The 19,626-nt window shown below is 58.4% G+C and overlaps 2 protein-coding genes across 2 annotated transcripts; one reads left to right on the forward strand and one right to left on the reverse strand.

The window, feature by feature from the left end:
* The first annotated feature begins 2,437 nt into the window (after positions 1-2,437).
* On the forward strand, positions 2,438-8,303 carry PHF19 (PHD finger protein 19). The gene is made up of 15 exons (XM_082295080.1): positions 2,438-2,544; positions 3,703-3,903; positions 4,188-4,269; positions 4,371-4,466; positions 4,561-4,661; positions 4,775-4,923; positions 5,220-5,315; positions 5,566-5,634; positions 6,064-6,184; positions 6,583-6,650; positions 6,744-6,914; positions 6,992-7,076; positions 7,352-7,437; positions 7,546-7,641; positions 7,919-8,303. Exons 2-15 carry the CDS (start codon positions 3,712-3,714, stop codon positions 8,259-8,261), a joined length of 1,755 nt encoding a protein of 584 aa, XP_082151206.1. The 5' UTR covers positions 2,438-2,544; positions 3,703-3,711; the 3' UTR covers positions 8,262-8,303.
* Positions 8,304-11,057: 2,754 nt separating this feature from the next.
* On the reverse strand, positions 11,058-18,636 carry LOC309580881 (protein CutA homolog; the record flags this gene model as incomplete). Its single annotated transcript, XM_082295141.1, has 6 exons — positions 11,058-11,160; positions 11,640-11,689; positions 11,945-11,990; positions 13,148-13,207; positions 16,032-16,180; positions 18,556-18,636. 6 exons carry the CDS (start codon positions 18,634-18,636, stop codon positions 11,058-11,060), a joined length of 489 nt encoding a protein of 162 aa, XP_082151267.1.
* Positions 18,637-19,626: the final 990 nt, after the last annotated feature.

Consider the following 19,626-nt stretch of genomic DNA (forward strand, 5'->3'; position numbering starts at 1 on the left):
TCGGCAAGTGCAGGGTATGGGGGAGCAATTAAAAGGTTCTGAGGGAAAAAAGGGAGTTTTGGAGTCGTTAACTACACGGGGCTTCATTCAAATCCTTCTGCAAAAGCTGGTTTTGTTTGGGATTTCCATAGCGGGGAAGGAGCCGGGAGTCCTGCCCTGGAGCCTGTGCTGGCTCCACTCCCTGGCCGAGGAGAGTGTGGGATTGCTGCCCTCAGCTTTGCACCAGTTTTGGGGCTCTCGTTCATTCCTGTTCCCTTGCTTACAGAATAATCTGCTTTTAATGACCGGACATTCCTGCCCTATTCCAGCACGGAGAGCAGGTCAGCCTTGGATGCAAAACCAGTGTCTAGCTGCTCCAGGTGCTGTCACAGCCCTGCTCCAGCACCTGCCAGGGGCCACGATCCCACAGTGCCAAAGAAATGGGATATCCAGTGGCTCCCCCACCCCGCCAGGGTGTGCGGGAAAAGCCAAGTGGGTGTGCAGAGGAAGAGGAGGAGGAAGAGAAGGAAAAAGACAAGGAGAAAGGAAAATGAGGAGGAAGAGGAGGAGAAGGGCAGCACCCAGTAGCTCTCTGCAGTGGGATCTGAGGCCAGGATTGCTGGATGCTGCAGCAGGAGCACCTGCAAAGAAACCAGAGTTAAATGTGATGATGTTGCTTCATTCTGGTTAGAAAAGAGAGGATACATCTCAAATTCTGGGATGTTTTTTCATTTTTGCTTGGGACTTTAGTCCCAGCACAAGGTTCCCGTGCTCTTTCCATTGGCAGCTGGCAGGTTTGGGGTGCCCTCTCCGTGTGGAGGGGTTTCAGTCAGGTTCTCCCTGCCTACACCCCCGGTGAATTCGATCCAGCGGTTGATTTCCGTGTCACACCATCCGCATTCCTGCGGCGAGTAACCAACACGCAAACATCAGCCACGGGCGCCGGGCAGGAGGGTGGTGCTCCCCCGGGCCCCACGGGGACGGGCTGGGACACGAACGCTGTCCCGAGAGCGCAGCAATCCGTGGGATTCCGGGCAAACCCGGCAGCCCCAACGCACGGAGTGAGGAGCGGGGCTTCTCCGAGGGCTGTGCTGCGGGGTTATTTTAGTCCTGAGGTGACTCACACGTATCCCGGTGTGACTCACGGGGAGCTGGGGCCCAGGGCTGGGTAGGGATGTGGCACGGCATGGCGTGGCACAGTGTGCAACGGCATGGCACACATGGCACACATGGCAACCACGGCACCCTGTGGCTCGGCGCACATGGCACACTTGGCACACACGGCACACAGGGCACAGCGTGGCTCTCCTCACGCAGCCCTGCACCGGGAGCAGCAGCGCGGCCGTGCCGGACCCATCGCTCAGGGAATCGCCTTTCCCGGGCCCTCCGCAGGTGCAGCATCACAGGGAGCACTCGGACACCGATGTTTTATGGGGAAGTTTGGTTAAATAAATGATTCCTACGCTGAAGGCAGGCTCAGCCCGTGCTGTGCCGCTCACCCCTGGCGCCCGGGAGCTGCTCGCTTGCAGTTCAAGCTTTGTTGCACGTGTGCTCTGGGCCCCAGCTCCTGGAGCTGCAGGAGCTCATCCATCACGGACAGGAAAAGCCGTACGGGCTCTGCTCGCGCTTGGCCCGGACCTCGCCCCGGGAATCAGCTCTCCTATGGCCCGAGCAGCCTGGAAAACATTGCTTTTTCAGGATCGCTTTCCAACAAACAGCAAATCCTACAGATTTCTTCTTGGCACCGACCGAAGCATTTTTACAGTGATTGATTTTCTCTGTGAGATTCAGAGAAAGGCTGAAAAGCTGCTCCCGCTTCCAGGAATCCCGGCGAGCACAGGTCGTTCCCTCTCGGGACAATGCTGCGCAGGCACTGCCCGCATCCCACCCCTCCCGCATCTCACCCCCTGCCCGCCCCCATCCCGGGGGACCGGGGGAAGCCCTTTCCTGGCTGCAGCCAGGGCTCGGAGGGGGACAGGCGGGGAGGTCCCGCGTGTGGCAGAGGGTGACGGTGCCTCTCCACGGGCGGTGGGTGCGTGGCCGACCCTGGGTTCCCCGTCCTGGCCCCGGGGATGCCGCCTGCGCCCTCCGGGGCACCGGCCAGGGCCAAGCCGAGCCGTGCCGTGCAGAGCTGGGATGTGCCCTGCCGGTCCGGTCCGGTAGGTGCCTATGGATGCCAGTCCATGCCGGTCGGTCGGTGCCAGCGGGTCGGTGCCAGTCCGGTCGCTGCCGGTCCGTGCCATGCCAGTGGGTCGGTGCCAGTCCGGTCCGGTTCGGTCCGCGCCGGTCCGTGCCATGCCGGTGCCGGTCGGTGCCGCTGGGTGCCGTGCCGGTCCGGCCCGTGCGGTGCCGGTGGGTGCCGCGGGGATGCGCTGCGCTGCGGTGGGACCGGACCCGTGGGAGGCGGCGGGGGCGGCCCCGCTAATTGCATAACCGGGACGTCAATGCCGGCGGGAGCGCGGGGGAAGCGCGGGAAGATGGCGCCCCGCGCCCGGCCCCCGCCGCGCCCCGCAGCCCCCCGGCCCCGCGCCCCGAGCGCCCGCTGAGCGCGCCGGGGGCACCGCGGTAAGGGCGGCCCCGGCACCGCGCACGGGCACCGGGCGGGACGGGCGGGCGGACGGGCGGGCGGGCGGACAGACGGCGCCGCGGCCGCCTTTGAATGAGCCAATGGCGGCGGGGCCGCGGCCGCCGCTCGGGGCTGCCCGCGGCCACCCCCGGCAGGTGCCGCCGGGGCGTGGGGGGACCCGGCCGGGCGCTCCCGCCGCCGAGCGGTCCCGCTGCCCGGCACGGGAGCGGCGTGGGCGCTCCCACACGTGTCCGCGGGGCCCGGGGGAGAGCGGCGGGAGCCGCCGGGAGGGGAGCGGCGGGGGCCCCGCCGGGGAGCGGAGGGAAGCGCGGGGGTCTGCGGGAGCCCGGGGGGCGCGGAGCGGAGCTGCCGCCGGGCTCGGACGCGCTCCCACGCGGGGACCCGGCGAGCGCCGCTGCCGGGACGTGTCGCGGCTCCTGAGCGCCGGGCTTTGCCGTGAGTGTGATCGCTCTGCCCATCCCGGGGCTCTCGGGGAGCGGGAGAGTCCTCATGGGCGGCAGGGGCCGGGCAGAGGGGACTCGTGTCGCGATCCGCGGCGCCGGGACACGCGTGTTGCCATGAGGCCACATGTGTGGCCGTGACGGGAGCGCCAAGGGGAGAAAAGTCTCTTTCAAGTCGTTTCTGTGGTGTCCTTTGGGATCGCAGCTCTGCTGGGGATGGTTTCTTTGCCTCCTGCACCCCAAACCTCGTGGCGGTGACATTTGGCCGTCTGGGTTCGCTCGCTGTGGGTGGTGCTGGCACATCCCTACTCCTGCAGCAGCCCCGGTGGTTTGGGAGCCCACAAAACTGCGCGGAAATTGTGTTGTAAAAATCACAGTAAATGTAAAGCTTTTATTTCTTACGTGCCCCCTCCCAAAACTGAACCATGCGGACCTGTGGCGTGTCCCAGTGCTGTGGGAGCCTGTCGGGGGTTAATTCCCTCTTGTTCACCAGTAGCAAAGATTTTGGCTGCTCCCTGGATTTCGTGGAAAGGAACCGTCCCATCGGCACTTGTTTTGCAGTGTCCTGAGCCCCTGCTGGTGGGGCTGAACCACCTCCAGCCTCGGTCCTCCCAGGCAAAACCCTCAGGGATGCTGTGCTCGGCTGATGTTGTGCCGTGTCGAGAGGGCAGGTGACAGCGTGTGTGTCCCCTCCAGGCTGTGCTGATGGAGACCACCAAGCTGAACCCCCTGATCCGGGATGTGTACGCGGCCGCCGGCCGTGTCCAGCAGGCAGCGGCCGCGGGCTCGGCGCGGAGGGGCAGCGGCTGCCGGGAGCTGATGGTCAGGCTGACCGAGGGGCAGTACGTGCTGTGCCGCTGGACAGACGGGCTCTACTACCTCGGCAAGATCAAGAGGGTAACGTGGACACCCCCAGGGGAACGGGAGCACCCGAAGAGGTGCCAGTGCCAGTGGAGCCGGTGCCATTCCCTGGCTCAATTCGTGGCGCAGGGGCTGCTGGCCTGGGCTGCAATGTGTCTTTGGCCAGCTGGGCATTTTGGGTCGTCATCCTGCCCCGGGGTGTCACGCCCGAAACCTGACTTCCCGCAGCCCCGAGGGACAGGATCACTCACCAAGGAAAACAGGGAAGTGCTGGGAATGGGAGCTGACACACAGCCGCTCTTCCCGCTCTCTCCTGGCAGGTGAGCGGCTCCAAGCAGAGCTGCCTCGTCACGTTCGAGGATAACTCCAAGTACTGGGTCCTCTGGAAGGACATCCAGCATGGTGAGTGTTGCGCCAGCCTCCCTTTCCCATGCCGTGCTGTGGAACCCTTCCCAGCAGCACGGGGACGTGGCTGTGCCACCTCTGTCGCCCCCCTCCCACAGCCGGTGTGCCGGGGGAGGAGCCCAAGTGCAGCATCTGCCTGGGGAAGACGTCGGGCCCCAGGAACGAAATCCTCATCTGCGGGAAGTGTGGGCTGGGTGAGTGTGGCTGTCCCACCCCGGGCTCTGCCGTGTCCCACCCCGGGCGAGGGCGGGGCCGGCCCCGCGGTGCTGATACCGAGCCCTCCCGCAGGTTATCACCAGCAGTGCCACATCCCGGTGGCGAGCGGCGGCGAGGGCCCGCTGGGGACGCCGTGGTTCTGCCGCCGCTGCATATTTGCCCTGGCCGTGCGGGTGAGTGGGGCTGCCCCGCGTACCCGGCTCCGTGCGCTGCCCGGCCCTGGCACAGCGGGGCAGGACGTGGCCCCCGGGTGGCTCTGCGGACCCCGTGCCTGTCTCTCCCACAGAAGGGGGGTGCCCTGAAGAAAGGAGCCATTGCCAGGACGCTGCAAGCCGTGAAGATGGTGCTGTCCTACAACCCCGAGCTGCTGGAGTGGGACTCCCCACACCGCACCAACCAGCAGCAGTGCTACTGCTACTGCGGGGGCCCCGGAGAGTAAGGCCCTGCCTGTGTGTCAGGATTAGTTTTGTGGGGGAAAGGAAGATGGGATCAGGGTGGGGATGCTTGATCCCAGGCTTGCAGGGCACTGCCCCGGGGCCAGTGGCTTTGCTCCCCACACTGCCCCTGCCATCCGGATCTCTGCTCGCTCCCGGAGGCAGCGTTTGCACCAGAAATACAAGTTAGGGACAGCTTTCTCTCCCTGGCTGGGGGGCGTCTGTGCCTAGGAGGGGACTGGGGCGGTGGCTACCACACGCTGCCCTCAGTGTCACCTTCCCCCTGTCCCTGCCCAGGTGGTACCTGAAGATGCTGCAGTGCTACCGCTGCCGGCAGTGGTTCCACGAAGCCTGTACCCAGTGCCTCAGCGACCCCATGATGTTCGGAGACCGGTACGTCCCTTCTGGGCTTTGCTGAGGTGGCTTCCCAGGCGGGACTCATGGACACATCCCAGTTGTGTCTCCCTGATCCATCTGGCACCGACATGGATCAGGTGGCCCTGTCCCACAGAGCCCAGCTGCTCCTGGCCTTGCTGTCACAGTTGGTCCCCGGAGCACAGTCCCACCTGACCCATCCCTGGGCCCTGCATGGCTGTAGGAGTCATCCTCACTCCTGGCATTTTCCCTCCCTGATGTTTTCCAGGTTCTATGTGTTCTTCTGCTCCGTGTGCAACCAGGGACCCGAATACATCAAGCGCCTGCCCTTGAGATGGTGAGAAATGGGCTCTGCTCCTTTGGAATGTGCCCGGGTGGCTCTGGGACACCGGGCTGGCTGATCCCTGGAAGTGTTCAAGACCAGGCTGGATGGGGCTCTGACCAACCTGGTCTAGTGGAAGGTGTTCCTGCCCATGGCAGGGGGTGGGACTGGACGATCTTAAGGCCCCTTCCAACACAAACCATTCTAGGATTGTGTGTTCGGGTGTTCCCCCAGCTGCAGGCAGTGTCTCACCTCTCCCCAGTCCTGGCTGGGGCATCCCCCAGGATACACCTCTGGGCTGGACTGCTTCCCCTGTGAAGTGTGGGAAGGTTCCAGTGGTGGGTTTTGGGAGGACCTGGGAGCTGGAGTGGCACTGGCAGAGCAGGGCATGGCGGTGGCACCACCCTGCCAGGGCTGCTGACCCTGTGCCCCTCTTTGCTGCAGGGTGGACATCGTCCATCTCGCCCTCTACAACCTGGGTGTGCAGAGCAAGAAGAAGTACTTTGACTTCGAGGAGATCTTGGCCTTCGTGAACCACCACTGGGACCCGCTGCAGCTCGGGAAGGTACAAACACACCCCGGGCTTGTGCTGGAGAGCAGCCATGGGAGTGAGAAATGTCACCCCAGCTCGTGCAGCACTCGACATGGCAGCTCCCGCTCCAGAGCAGCTTAATCCCTTTCCTCTGTGCTGGGATTTCCCTTGTGGGAGTGTCAGACCTTACACCTTCCCCAGCGGGAGCTGGAGCTGGGAGAAGCGTGTTGGAAACCTGTCCCGGGGCAGGACGGGGCGGCTCCCCGAGGGCGGCAGTGCCAGACCCGGGTGGCTCTGGCCGGGCCTTGGCTCCCTCCCTCCCTCCCCGACCCTGGGCAGGAGCCGAAAGCCGGAGTTCGGGTTCCCCCGTCTGTTTGGATTTTGCATAACCACAGCGGGCACTGAGCCCTGCCTGCCCCCCTGTCCCGCAGCTCACGGGCACCCCCATCTCGGAGCGCGGCCCCCACCTCCTCAACGCTCTCAACAGCTACAAAAGCAGGTGAGGCCCGGGCGAGGGATGGGGACAGGGCGGGATGCAGGGTGCTCCCGTGCCAGCCCGGCTGAGGGCTGTTCCCTCCCCTCTGCCGCCCAGGTTTCTGTGTGGGAAGGAGATAAAAAAGAAGAAATGCATCTTCCGCCTGAGGATCCGCGTCCCCCCGAACCCCCCCAGCAAGGTGCTGCCGGAGAAAGCCCCCGGCGAGGGCGAGAGCAGCTCCTGCGAGCTGAAGAAGAGAGGGAAAAGCAAATATGCCCATAAGGACAGGTAAGTGGCCCCGTTGCCCCGGACGTGCCCGCAGTAGCCCCCCCCGTGCCCGCGCCCCCCTCACGCCCTGTTTGCAGCCTCCTGCCGCGGCAGCTCCAGCAGCAGAAGCGGCGAGCGCGGCGCAAGAGGGCCAAGTTCCTGCTGGAGGATGCCATTCCCAGCGTGAGTCCTTCGCCCCCTCCCCTGTGCATCCAGCCCGGGATTTGGCAGCTGTGTGGGACTGCCCAGCCCTGGGGCTCCCCGCAAGTTTTCCCCACTCGTACGGGCAGGGAGAGCTCCTGTCCCTCACCTGGGAAATGTCCCACGCCGAGCCCACTTCCCAGGGCAGCGGGGCCATGGGAAGGAGCGCGGTGGCCCCGGGCAGAGGTGCCAGGGGTGGGCTGTGGGCAGCACCCCTGTGCCAGGCAGTGAGGAGTGAGCTTCTTTTTGTGGCACAGAGTGACTTCACCTCAGCCTGGAGCACCAACCACCACCTGGCCAGCATCTTCGACTTCACGCTGGATGAGATCCAGAGCCTGAAAAGGTCCGTGCAGCCGGGCCAGGGGTGTGGGGGGCCTGGGGTGCTGCTTGCGCCAGGCTGGGGCCGATGCTGCATCCCAGCCTATCCCATCCCACCCTATCCTGTCCACAGTGCCAGCTCAGGACAGACTTTCCTGTCGGATGTTGACTCCACAGACGCCACCAGCACCTCAGGCTCGGCCACCACAAGCCTCTCCTACGAGTCCAGGTGAGGACTGTGCCCCTAGCCCCCTTCCAGAGGGGTCCTGGTGGCATGGCCAGGGGGGCGAGGTCCTGTGTCTCCCCCCTTCATGTCCCATACTGGGGAGCTTTTCCTCCCTGTGTCTCAAACGGGCTGGGGGGCCCGAAGCGGCACTTGCTGGCTGTGCAGGATCAGAGCCGTCGGTCCTTGCTGGGCTCCCCCAAATTTCAGAAGCCAGTACGGGGGGTGGCACCTTTTGGGTACCGCCCTCACTCCTGCCCTGTGCCCTCCCCGGCAGCCGCAGGACCGTGGGCAGCCGCAAGCGCAAACTGGCGGTGCCAGCCTACGCCTCGGGGGCCAAGAGGAGAGGAGGGGAGCCGGGCGGGCGCCCGGCCGCGGCCACCCCCGAGGGCAGCGAGGCAGCGGCCGGCCCCGACCGCCCCGACGACGGCATCGACAGCCACACCTTCGAGAGCATCAGCGAGGACGACTCCTCGCTGTCTCACCTCAAGTCCTCCATCAGCAGCTACTTCGGGGCCGCGGGCCGGCTGGTGTGCGGGGAGAAGTACCAGGTGCTGGCCCGGAGGGTGACGCTCGAGGGGAAGGTGCAGTACCTGGTGGAGTGGGAAGGCACCACTCCCTACTGAGCCCCGCCAGCCCCGAAACCTTTCCCGGAGCCAAAGCAGAGGAGATCGCGGTGCTGGGGAAGCCCGTGAGGCACAGGAGAGGTGCTGGTCCCGCCCCCCGGGAATTTTGGCGGGTGGAGGCAGCGCCCAGGCCGGCAGCGCTGACCGGGAATGAAACCTGAAGCCCTGACACTCTGGTTTTTTTAATGTTAACAATTTTTAGTTTCTTGGCTGCGTTTATGCAGAGCAGGGCCCAGCCGTGCTCTCCCCCTGGAGCCTTTGGCCGAGCCCGAGGCACCATCCCGGTGGTGGCCAGAGCAGGGAGGGGGTCCGGCCCTCCAGAAGGGTCCCACAGCTGCAGCAGCTGTTTGGGGGACACCCCACACCCTGCTCACACAGACGGACCTCGGCCTGTGCCTGGCATAGCCTGGCTTATCCCGGTGTCTCAGCCTGACCGAGCAGCCTCGAGGGGGTCCTGCTGCCAAAGCACGAACCCCTCCTCATCCCTGGGCTTTCACAGCTCATCCCCATGCTCATGGGAAACTGGGAACAGCTCTTGGGGTTTTCCACTTTGTCCTGAATCCATTCATTAAAGGAATGTGGTTTGTTTAACATGAGAGGAAAATGCCCCAAAGCCAGCCCATGTGTGGCTGTTGCAGCCACGGGGCAGATGTGCTCTCACCCCACAACCTGGACTGTGTGTGATGCTGCACCAGCTTCATTTCCCTGTTCTGACAATCATGATCTTGGAAGAGATCGTCCAAAAAATCCGCCTTTGCCTTAAAACCACCACGGGCACTTCACAGACTGGAGCCCAAGGCCTTTGTTCCTACAGGAAATCTTCATCCCAAATGTGCCAAACCAGCAGACAAACCAAAAAAAAGGCTGAAGAGGACAGCGGGGGCAGGGGGAGGGGGCTGTACCAGGGTCCCTGTGACCATCCCTGTGGCCATCCCTGGGGCCTCGTGGCTGTGCCTCTCTCGTAGTGGTGATGTTTGTGAGCACTGGGCTTGATTTGTCTGCAGGGGAGAAGGACCAGCCCCTTCTTTAACAAAGCAATACTGCCAGCTTGGGCAGGAGCAGAGCAGTTGGCTTTTTAAAAAAGATTCTAATATCAGATAGATATCTTAGATTTTTTTCTTAAGAGAGAGAGAGAGAGAGAGAGAGAGAGATTTTTAATGATATCCTCCTCGTCTCTCCCCCATCCCACCATGACTGTCCCATGGGATGGACGGTGAGCCCTGCTGGGTTGTGGGGTCCTGTCCAGCAGCAGACCCTGTCCTGTCCTACCTGTGCTCATGGGATCTCTGCTCAGAGCAGAGTGTCCCTGTCCTTCTGGGAGAGGTGCTGCCAGACCCCCCCATCCCTGGCAGGGAGGGGTCCAGCAGCTGGAAAACTCCCTGTCCTGCCTTAGCTTTGTCCTCAAAGGATCACTTAAAATATTTTCCTTTCTTGAGTGCCTATGGAGCCCTCGTGATTCCAAGGGGCTGCCAAGAGCTGTGCCAGGGCTGAGCAGGGTCATGCCTGTGGGATGTGCCACTGGACATTACACTCGTGGGGGCACCCACAGGATGTGGCCCTGGCTCCTCTCCGCTCCCTCTCTGTTCCCTCTCCTCCTCTCCTGGCTTCTCGCAGAGAATTGAATGTGGAGCCTTTAAAAGTATTTTTGTTGCAGAGTATATTTTGCATTCGCTGTAATAGAGATTATAACAACTCTGTGCACCTTCTGATTTCTGAATTCAGGTTGCTGCTTGTAAGCAACTCTCATTATACCCAAGTTGTAATTAATACGTCTGATGTACAATTAAAAAGTGAGGGTTTTTTTCAACATCACTGTTTTTTTGAAGTGTGAGGATTATTGAGTTGGGATGCCCAGTGCCCACCATGGGGCAGCTGGTACTGCTGGGTTGTGTTCCATTCCAGGTGAGGTGTGTCCTGCAAGCCCAGGACAGGCCCTTCCTCTTGCACAGCTGCGACCACGAGAGCCTGCCCAGCTAAGAAACGCTCCTGTTTATTCCCTTCCCCGTCCCATAAATAACTCGAAAATGTTCCATTAAGTTATATCCCATGAACCATTAACATAAGGATCTTTCTACAAGGCTCAGTGTGGCCTAGGCAGAAAGCCCCTGTTCAGGTGGGGGTAGGGATGCAGGGCCAGGGCAGTGTCGTGGTCCTGCTGGCACCTGGCTTCCCTGAAGTGGCCGTGGATATCGCCCAGCCCACCCCAGCTCTCCGTGGCAGGGCCGAGTCTGTGTGTGCTGCTCGCGGCTCCCGCTAAATCCTCGCGGCATCTGCTGGAGTTTGCCGCTTCCTTGGATTGTGTCAGACTCCAGCAGCACGCTGGCTGCCAGCAGGGGAGGGCGGGAGCCGCACGGCGCGGGGTGCCCGGCCACATCCTGCAGCCTCCGGGCTGGGGAAGCAGAGGCAGAGCGGGGCAGGATGCCGGGACCGCCGCTGCGGGGGAGCAGGGGGCCAGGCAGGGTTCAGGGGCTGGCTGTGGGGACACATGGCACTGCAGGGGCTGCCAGGCCACGGCTCCCAGCTGGAATTCGCTGCTGGCAGCCTGAGGCAGCCCCCGAGTGTCCTGACAGGAACATCTCCGCGTATCCTCATCCACAGCCTTTGGTGCGGGCGGCCCTTCCCCAGCTCAGCCTGCACCGGCTCCGGGCTGCTCAGCGCTCCCCGGGCAGGCCGAGGAGAGGATGTTTCCCAATCCCAAGCTCCTGTGTTACCGCAAATCCTCGAAGATAAAAGCCACCTCCCACATGGCTCAGCAGGATCCCGATCTCCCCAGAAGTGAGGTGCACTTTGCACTTCTCAGTCCCGTGGCACGTTCTCCTCTATCCATTTGAGGTACAGAGGGTTTCCTTGGTCAATAGGCAGGCTGATGATTTCGGGGGTTTCAAAGGGATGGATGGATCTAAAGTGGAACCAGGCGCGGAGGAGCAGAGTCAGCGCCAGCCGCGCTCCGCGCTCCCAGCCGCGCCCCAGCCCTGCCCCGCGCCCTCCCCGCACTTCAAAGCACCCGCAACTTCTTTTTGCCACGTGGGAATTCTGCTTTGAGTTTGGGGTTTACCACAGACTGCCGGGGGCCTGGCCCAAAGCTGAGTGTGCTCCCCCCTCGGGAAATGCAGGAAATCCTGTCAGGAGGCTGTGTGAGGAGAGGGAGAATCCCTCCTCGAATCCAGCATGGAGGGGCTGGGTGAAACCCAGTTGATATTTCTGCCACTTTTTACTTTTTGCTGATGCCGCCTCTGGGTTTTTCTGGCTCATAAGATACAGCAGGAGCACTTAACCCCCCTGGGTGGGAAGGGGTTCAAGGAAGTCCCAAAGCTGGAGCAGGAGGTGAAGCCTACCTTGGACAGGACACCCAGTGCTCCTGCGGAGCCAGAGCCTCACCTGACGTAGTTGGACAATTCTCCTATTTTGGACGTCCTTGTCTTCACCAACTGTGGAGAGTAAAAAAATCCAACACAAACCCCAAGGGAGTTGTGAAGGGATGGAGGGATCCTGAGCTGCAGTTCCTGACTGCCCCCACCCAGCATGGCCAGGGGTGCAACAGGAGCCCTTCCTGGGCTCTTCCCTGGGGGATGTTCCCAAACCTCAGGCAGGCTGGTGCCACCCTCCCCAAACCTCCCTGCAGCCCCTTTTGGCTGGGACCATTCGCAACAGGGATTTCTGTGATGTAGGGAATGTTCACTTACCAGCAGTATTTCAGTGGATTCTTCCAGCTCCCCTTTCCAGAAATACCTGGATTTAAAAGAAAAGCAGCATCAGCAAGTCCAGCTCTGGCTGCAGCCATGCCAGCCCTCGGGATACTTTCCCTGCTTGGTGCTTTTTGCACGTGGCCATTTCTTTACAAAGTGGCTCAAGAAGCATCGCTGGCCCCAAAACTGCTGAGCACGTGAGTGAGCACCCCAGATTTATGGACCAAAGCCTCCTCCAGAGAATTTGCCCAGGGGGACTGGCAGGGCAAATTTGCTGGGATTGGGGTGTCCTGTGGTGGTGGCCTCACTCTGAGCTGTGGCCAGGGGACAGTGCCTGCAGGGGTTGTGGCTGCGAGGCTGAGCTTTCTTCCTCTCCTTCCCTGCAGGAGAGGAGCTGCACTTCTCATGAGTCAGATATGACCTTTCAAAACATTTTTGCTGCCAGGAGCCCGTCCTGATCTCATCTGCCTGCTGGGCTCCTGCGCAAGGAGGACTCGGAGGCGTCGCGGTGTCTCCTGCGCAGGGCACGGAGCAGAATCCAGCTGGAGCTGCCAGGGCTGTGCAGGAGCAGCGCTGCTGCGCCTTTTGGGTTTGTAGGAAATGATGGATAAGGGGAAGAAGGGTATTACTGGGTTTGCCCTCAGCTGGGATAGGGGGTGCACTGTGGGGATCCCCTCCTGAGGGAAGGCTGCAGTGGGATCTGCTCCTCACTTCTGCCAGGGTGTTTCTATGAGGAAAAGCTGTTTTGGGGCTTTGCTCTTTAACCCCTCTAACAAGTGCAGTCCCTTTGCATGGACAGCTGAGGACACCTGCAGAGCAGGGCTGGGCCTGTTCCAAGGTCAAACATGCTGTTCTTCCTGCCTGAAAAAGCTGCTTAATTTTGTAAAGGCCTTTTCTGGTCCCTATCTTGGCTTCTTTTTAGAGCTTCTGATAACAGGCACCATGTCCTCAGGACCATAAATCCTAAATTGGTGGATGTCTGTGTAGCCAAGTAACCAATAAATAAATGGTCCCCATGGGCAGCCAGAGCATCTGTGCTCCTAAACAAGCTCAGAGCACGGTGAGGATCGTCCCCATCATCTGCAACAACAAACAGACCCAGCAGCCTTCTGGAAACTGAAGGCTGTGTCCATCCCCTCCTTCCCTCCCTGCAGAGCCCAGGTTTGCCTCCTCTGTTGGGGAATATCCAGCTCAACTTACAAGGCTGAGCTCTTGGGCAGGATGTTCACATAGGCAGCCAGTTTCTTATCCATGATGGCCCTGGGGAAGACAGGAAGGGAGTCAGTGTCAGGCCAGCTCAGTGCTCACCCCCAGCCATGGGGACATTCCCTCGTGCTGCCCAGGACTGCCAGCAGCAGCTTTGACATTGGAGACATGGAATTTTGGGTTACTTATTACCCTGAGAAAACAGACGCAAAGGTGACCTTTGGCTGGAGCTACTTCAGATCAGGCCCTCCTGGCAGGACTCTGGGACCCTCCCTGTGCTGAGGAGGGAGTTTAGGTGTTGCTCCTGGCCTGGAGGGTGCAAGGACCCTGCTCAGTGCCAGCCCTGTGCCCTTCTGGCCATGGGGTCAGGGCAGGGCTGAACCATGGGGCTGCAAGAACTGGGGCTGGGATGGATGGGAAGGGGTTTGTCTGCCACTGTCAAACTGTGCCCCTTCCTCTCTGAGCAGCCTAAATGTGCATCTGGTTAGATTAACAACATCAAGGTTTTTCAATCCAAAATGTCCTCGAAATCTGAAGCCCAAATAAATTCCTTCCCTCCGGCTGCCTCCGTTAGTTGTGGGCTGGTTTGTTATTGCAGAGCTGCTCGGGGCTGCCAGCAGAAGTGATACTGCAGCGATTACAGAGCACTGAAGCGAACTCAGGGCGGATTTTTAGAAGAAAGGGGGAAAATGACGTGTTTTGTGACCACAGCAGTGTCTGGCCCTTCTCACGGAGGTGGCAGCTGTCCCTTCAGGCAGGGCACCAGTGACTCCACCTTCGGTTTCTTTAGCACTGGCTTGGGGGGACCACGGCTGGAGAGGAGAAGCACCCCAGGAGGCTCAGGGTTGTTTGCTCTCACCATGTGTAGGCAGTTCCAGGCATTTAATGCTCGTGGAGCATCTTGAGTTAATCTTTACACCAACAAAGTGCAGCAACACGAGCAGAGCCACCCCTGCTGTGACTGTCATGTCACACATGGCACAAATCAGTTTGGTTTTGCTGCCTGCAACTTGCAAGGCATTTTAGCACAGGAGCTTTTTGGTTTGGGTGCTCTGTCCCAATAAATGTGATCCTAACTGAGATCCTGAACTTCGTGCAGCAAGCTGAGCAGCAACAAGAGGCCACCAGGGGAACAGGGAACATTGTAAGAAGCTGAATGTGATCTGTGGAAAATGTCTGCATAATACATGATAGCTTTGGGTTGGGCACTTCACCGTGTGTTTCTTTGTCTGTGCCTCACAATAGGCCCTGAAGTGAGACAGATTAAATATTGATAAGCATAAAAGCAAAGAAAATGATAAACACAAATCTACGGCAGCGGTGGGGGCTGACAGGGGGCTGGGTAAGGTGGGTGAGGTGCAGTGGCCACACCGCCCAGCCAAGGGGGTCAGCTCCTCCCAGCAGGCACAGGGGACAGGCAAGAAGGTCTTGAGATGTTGATTCTACCTGCAGCTCTTCTGCTTTCTCAAAGCTTGAACCCCTTTTCCTTAAACCAAAAAATTTCCCTGCAGATCCATCCGAGTGAGTGCTCCACTGGGCAGTGCAAAGGAAGAATAAACATGACAGCACAGGAAAAATGAGTGGGGGAAAATCAGCATAGAAGCCCAGTGTCATCCCCTACAACCAGGGCTCATTGCTCCAAATTCCAGAACAAAGGAATAATTACTCCACCAGTAAAACCACAACCAAAGTACACATATCTCAGCGGAGTGATTTATGTCCTCTCCCTTCCCTGCAAGATGAGGAACAAAGAGTGGAAAGCATTTGCAAAGCTGTTAAGACGAAGCATTTTCAGGAACTGAGGCTCTTTTCACCAGGTACAGTTGCCCCTTTTTTTTAGGAGACATCGAGCAGTGCAGACATAATTCTATTTGAATTTCTTAATACAGTTGCAGTATTTAAGGTGACACAAACTCCCTTTCAGTAGCCTGTCAGTTCCTGAACATGTTTGGGAGCACTTTGCTGGAGATGGAGAGGTTTTGGCAGGAGCAGGGCAGCAGGAAAACAGCGCAGGAGGTGTTGCAGGAAACTTCACGGTCCATCATAAACACTTCCCCAGTCAACACGGGTTCAGTACTTCGAACAGAGCATCCATTGAGTCAGGGACTGACAGACGTGTGAAAAAACTCTGCATGCAAAATATCATGCAAAGTATCTCATATATTAAAATAGAAGAAGAAAAAATCGAGGAAAACCCCCTCATTCCCTGAGGTTTGCTGGTGAGCAGAGTGGTACCAGGTGGTACCTCACAAGCATTTGCTGTGGACCACTTTCATACTTCCTTTATTTTCATGTCAGAGCACTGTGCATTGTCCCTCTCTATAAATCCCCTCCGGGCATTTTGTTGTCTGCGTTGTTCTGGAGAGGAATAAGGACTGTGGCAAATCAGAGAACATCAGGTTGGAGCTTAATCCATCTGAGGGCTGAGAAATTCATGGTCATAACTTGAAAATGGGTCTTGAAAATGCAAGGCAGTGAAATAAATTGAGAATTGCTTGATGCTACCGTGGCATTGGCTTCAGAGGCAAATATCAGCTTTCCTTGGGACAGGGCAGCTCTGGTATGGGGGTTGTGATACAGAGTCTGTGGAAAGGAGCATTGCTCGGGTATCACAGAATCATGGAATGGGTTGGGTTGGAGGGACCTTAAAGCCCATCCAGTGCCACCCCCTTCCATGAGCAGAGACACCTTCCACTATCCCAGGTTACCCCAAGCCCTGTCCAGCCACAGCTTCTCTGGGCACCCTGTGCCAGGGCCTCACCCCCCTAGAAATGCAAAGTACACAGGATACAGATCCCCTCGAGGGACAAGGGAATATTCAGCTTCACTCCAGCTTTGGAACCCTGCAAGCAGACAAGCAAGGGAAGCGTCTCCGTACCTGGCGATGTCCCTGGCGATCTGCTCGTTGAGGCAGTTGACGAAGGCGATGGAATGTGTCCCTGGGATGTAGCTGCCAGTGACAGCAGAGTGCAGGTGCAGAGCCAGGCCCCGGAGCAGGGGGTACATGAGCACCAACAGCGTCAGCACCTCGGAGAGAACAGCCGGGCGATGGGAGGCGAAACACAGTAAAACTGAACATTTACATTGTCCGTGGCTGCAGGGACGTTTCCAGGCTTCCCTCAGCATTGCAGGGACCAGTTAAATCAAATTAAGATGAGAACCTGCTGCTAGGGGGATTCATTCCCCTCCAGTAGGACCAATCTCGTGCTCAGGGCAGGAGAGGGGCAGTTTTGCAGCTGTATCAGCCCAGGGGTGCCCAGGCCTTGGCTGTGGGAGGTCACCCCAGACTAACGGGGGTTACAGACCCCACCACCCGACCACAGCAGCCAGCACTGGTTTTCTGAAGAAGAATAAGGAGCTAAGACAGGGAATGTCTTGGTTTCTACTGCAAAAAAGAACAAGAAGGGAACGGCTCCCACACCCAGCACACCTCTCCTGCTCAGGACACATCTGCAGCCGTCCTTCAGCCGTGCACCAGGGGTGAGGTGTGTCCATCCCTCTGGGAAATGGGGGGCACAGGACCCTCTGCCTCCCTGGGGATGTGGGCAGGAGAAGAGCAGTTTGTCAGCGATTTGTCCTTGGGAAAGAGATTTGGGCTGAAGCCTGGTGCCAGGACCTGCAGAATTTCCATCCTGCCCTGTCAGATTATTCTCCTCTGCCTTAGCTCTGTGCAGCCCACCCAGACCACGCTCCAGCCTCACAGCCTGACTTCAAGGCAGGTTTTAAATTCATTTCATCTTAATTATCTGCTACTAAAAGCACAGTGAAACTGTATCCTGTGGGACACAGAAATCCTAAAGGACACAGCCCAGGTCTGCAGGGCAGCACAAACACCAACGCTCTGCCCGTGGCCTGGCAGAGCAGCAGCAACAAGTGGGGTTTGCTGCACAGGAGCCCCTTCGCTGCTGTTTGTGCTCACATGCCATAAACGGCCTCCCAAAAATATATCATTATCCCGGCAGGGATGCTGTGGGAAGGGTGAGGTTAATTTGAAGTGCTGAGGACCAGCTGAAGGATGGTGCCGTTCTGGGCTGCAGCTCCTTCCCTTTGTCTTTTGTTTTGTTTTCGACATAAACAGCATCTGGCCCTGATTCAGCTACAGTGATTAAAAAATGCTTAGAAGACTAAGAAAATATTCATTTCCCCCCCTTATTTCCACCCTCCTTTGTCCTCTGAACAACCTGCCATTGCAGCACTAATGCAGAAATCTCTCTCTTTTTTTTTTTTTTTTTAATTGAATTAAAAATCTCTCTTGTCACCACTTTTTCTCATTTGGAAAATGACCAATGTGCTGTACTGATTGTCTCCTCTTTCCCAATCCATTTGAGAAAATATTCTTTGTTACCACAAGACTTCTCATCATAATTTTTAGAGCTCCTTCTGTGCTCTTTTTTCCCCACTAAGCCATTTAACAAATACTATACAACAAATCCCAAAAGCTCCTCAGCGAGTTACAAGCCAAACAGAGATGTGCTGGTGTACCTATTTTTCCAGATTAAAATGTAATCATGGTCCTTGTTCAGGAAAAAAAAAAACCACCATCCAACCTGTTCAGCCTGGTGATCATTAATCTTCTTGGAAGATGTACGTGCATGTGATGAGGAAATCCCCAGGATCATTTGGGATTGAATATTAGTACAAACATGAACACTATCTTGTTTTTTCTGGTGTTTCCCCCTCTTTTTTTTTCTGAAAAGGAAGATAACCGCCCTGTTTTTCCCCCGAATAATTGTATTTGCCAAGAGATGGTGCAAAAGGGAAGGAGTGAAACCTCGGGATTCTTGCCTGATAAACCAATTAAACTCATGATTGCCAAAATACTGAAGTGAACAAAACTGAAAACACCCCTGCGAGGTTTTAAGCACTTCACTAAAAAGCACTGAGCAGCAAAATGCCATTTTAGTGCAGAGAGACTCAGATTTCTGCAACACTTCTTTTGCCTTTGGCGAACTAAAAACAGCTTTAGGTTTAAAATCACCACGCTAGGACTTTTTGCTGAGTTTTGATGAGATTCTGTTAAAAAAAAAAACCCAACTGAACAACACCACCCAAACACAACTTGTGCCAACGTTGTGAAAAAACTTGGAAATTTGCTTCTCTCGCAGCAGATGCAGGGAGTCCACCCCTCCTGCATGATGGTTTTGGGGAGAGGTTTGCTAACAAAGGTACAGACGGGTATTTCCATGATTGCTTAGAGTGAGTCGGTGTCTGTCGTGCTCCCCAGGGAGTGTTCCGTGCCCCACATCCCCATCCCAGCCCCATGTCCATCCCAGTCCCCCGTCCATCCCAGTCCCGTGTCCATCTCAGCCCCGTGTCCATCCCAGCCCCGCGTCCATCCCAGTCCCCTGTCCATCCCAGTCCCCCGTCCATCCCAGTCCCCTGTCCATCCCAGTCCCACTTACCAGCACCAAGGTGCCGCGGCCGGGCCGGGGGCAGCCCTGGGAAGCCGGGGGCAGCGGGCAGCGCTGGCTCAGCCCCTCCATGTCCTGCGGCCCCTCCACCTGCTCTGCCCGAGCTGGGAGCGCTGTCTGGACCGGCGGCACTGACTCCTCCTCCTCCTCCTCTTCCTCCCCGGCTGGTGCCCGCCCGCTGCGGGGACAGGGGACAGCGCGGTGTCCTCTGCCCCTGCCTGACCTGCAGAGCTGGGGGGACAAATAGCAGGGACTGGCACCCCAAAAGTGGGGTCAGACACCCGAGTGCTGTCGCTGCTGGTATCAAACTGCCCGCACCAGCATCTGGTGGGATTTCCAGGTTGTCCCTCCAGTACAAGCACTGGAATCCTCCCAGTGCCGTCCCCGGTGCTCCGAGAGTTGCTGACGGCATTTGTCACCTTCGCTTTGATTTCCCCGTCTATAAAACTGTTACTTTCTCAGATTTCATCTGGTCGGGGCTCTTTGGATAGAAACCAGCGCGCAGGTGCTGAGTCCTGGCGTGGTGTTTGTACCCAAAATCTCCTGTGAGGGACGCGGGGCAGAGGAGCCGAGCGCTGTTTGTCTCACGCTGTAACTTTATTGTGTCCCTGTGTAACTTTTTACAGTCCCCCTGTCTGTTCCCATAACCTGTCAGGAGAACTCATTCCTTGCCAGGCTGCAGAACACCCGAACCCGCCTATCTGTTCCATATTTAATTGGGGGATGTAATCTTTCGCAGAGCTGGAAGCACAAAGTTCTTTATTAAGCAGCTCCTGTTGTAGAAGTTATGTGACGGCATCAATTTGTTTGCAAAAGGTGAGAAAATTCAGCCTGAAGACATCGGGGGGTGGCACGTTCTTCGCAGCCCAGGGAGCTGCTCCGGGCAAACACCGGGATGGGACCGGCTGTCCTCGCACTCCTGGGATCAGCACTTCCCCTTCCCGAACCCCGACAACGCCCTTTATCCCGGTTTTTCCAAGAGACGGCGACCCGCAAAGCGACCCCAGGCCGCGCCTCAGGGGTGAGAGCCCAGCCAGCCCGCTGAGACCACCCCCACAACGG

The sequence above is a fragment of the Coloeus monedula genome, assembly GCF_965178545.1.
Source record: "Coloeus monedula genome assembly, chromosome: 21".
Taxonomy (NCBI): domain Eukaryota; kingdom Metazoa; phylum Chordata; class Aves; order Passeriformes; family Corvidae; genus Coloeus; species Coloeus monedula.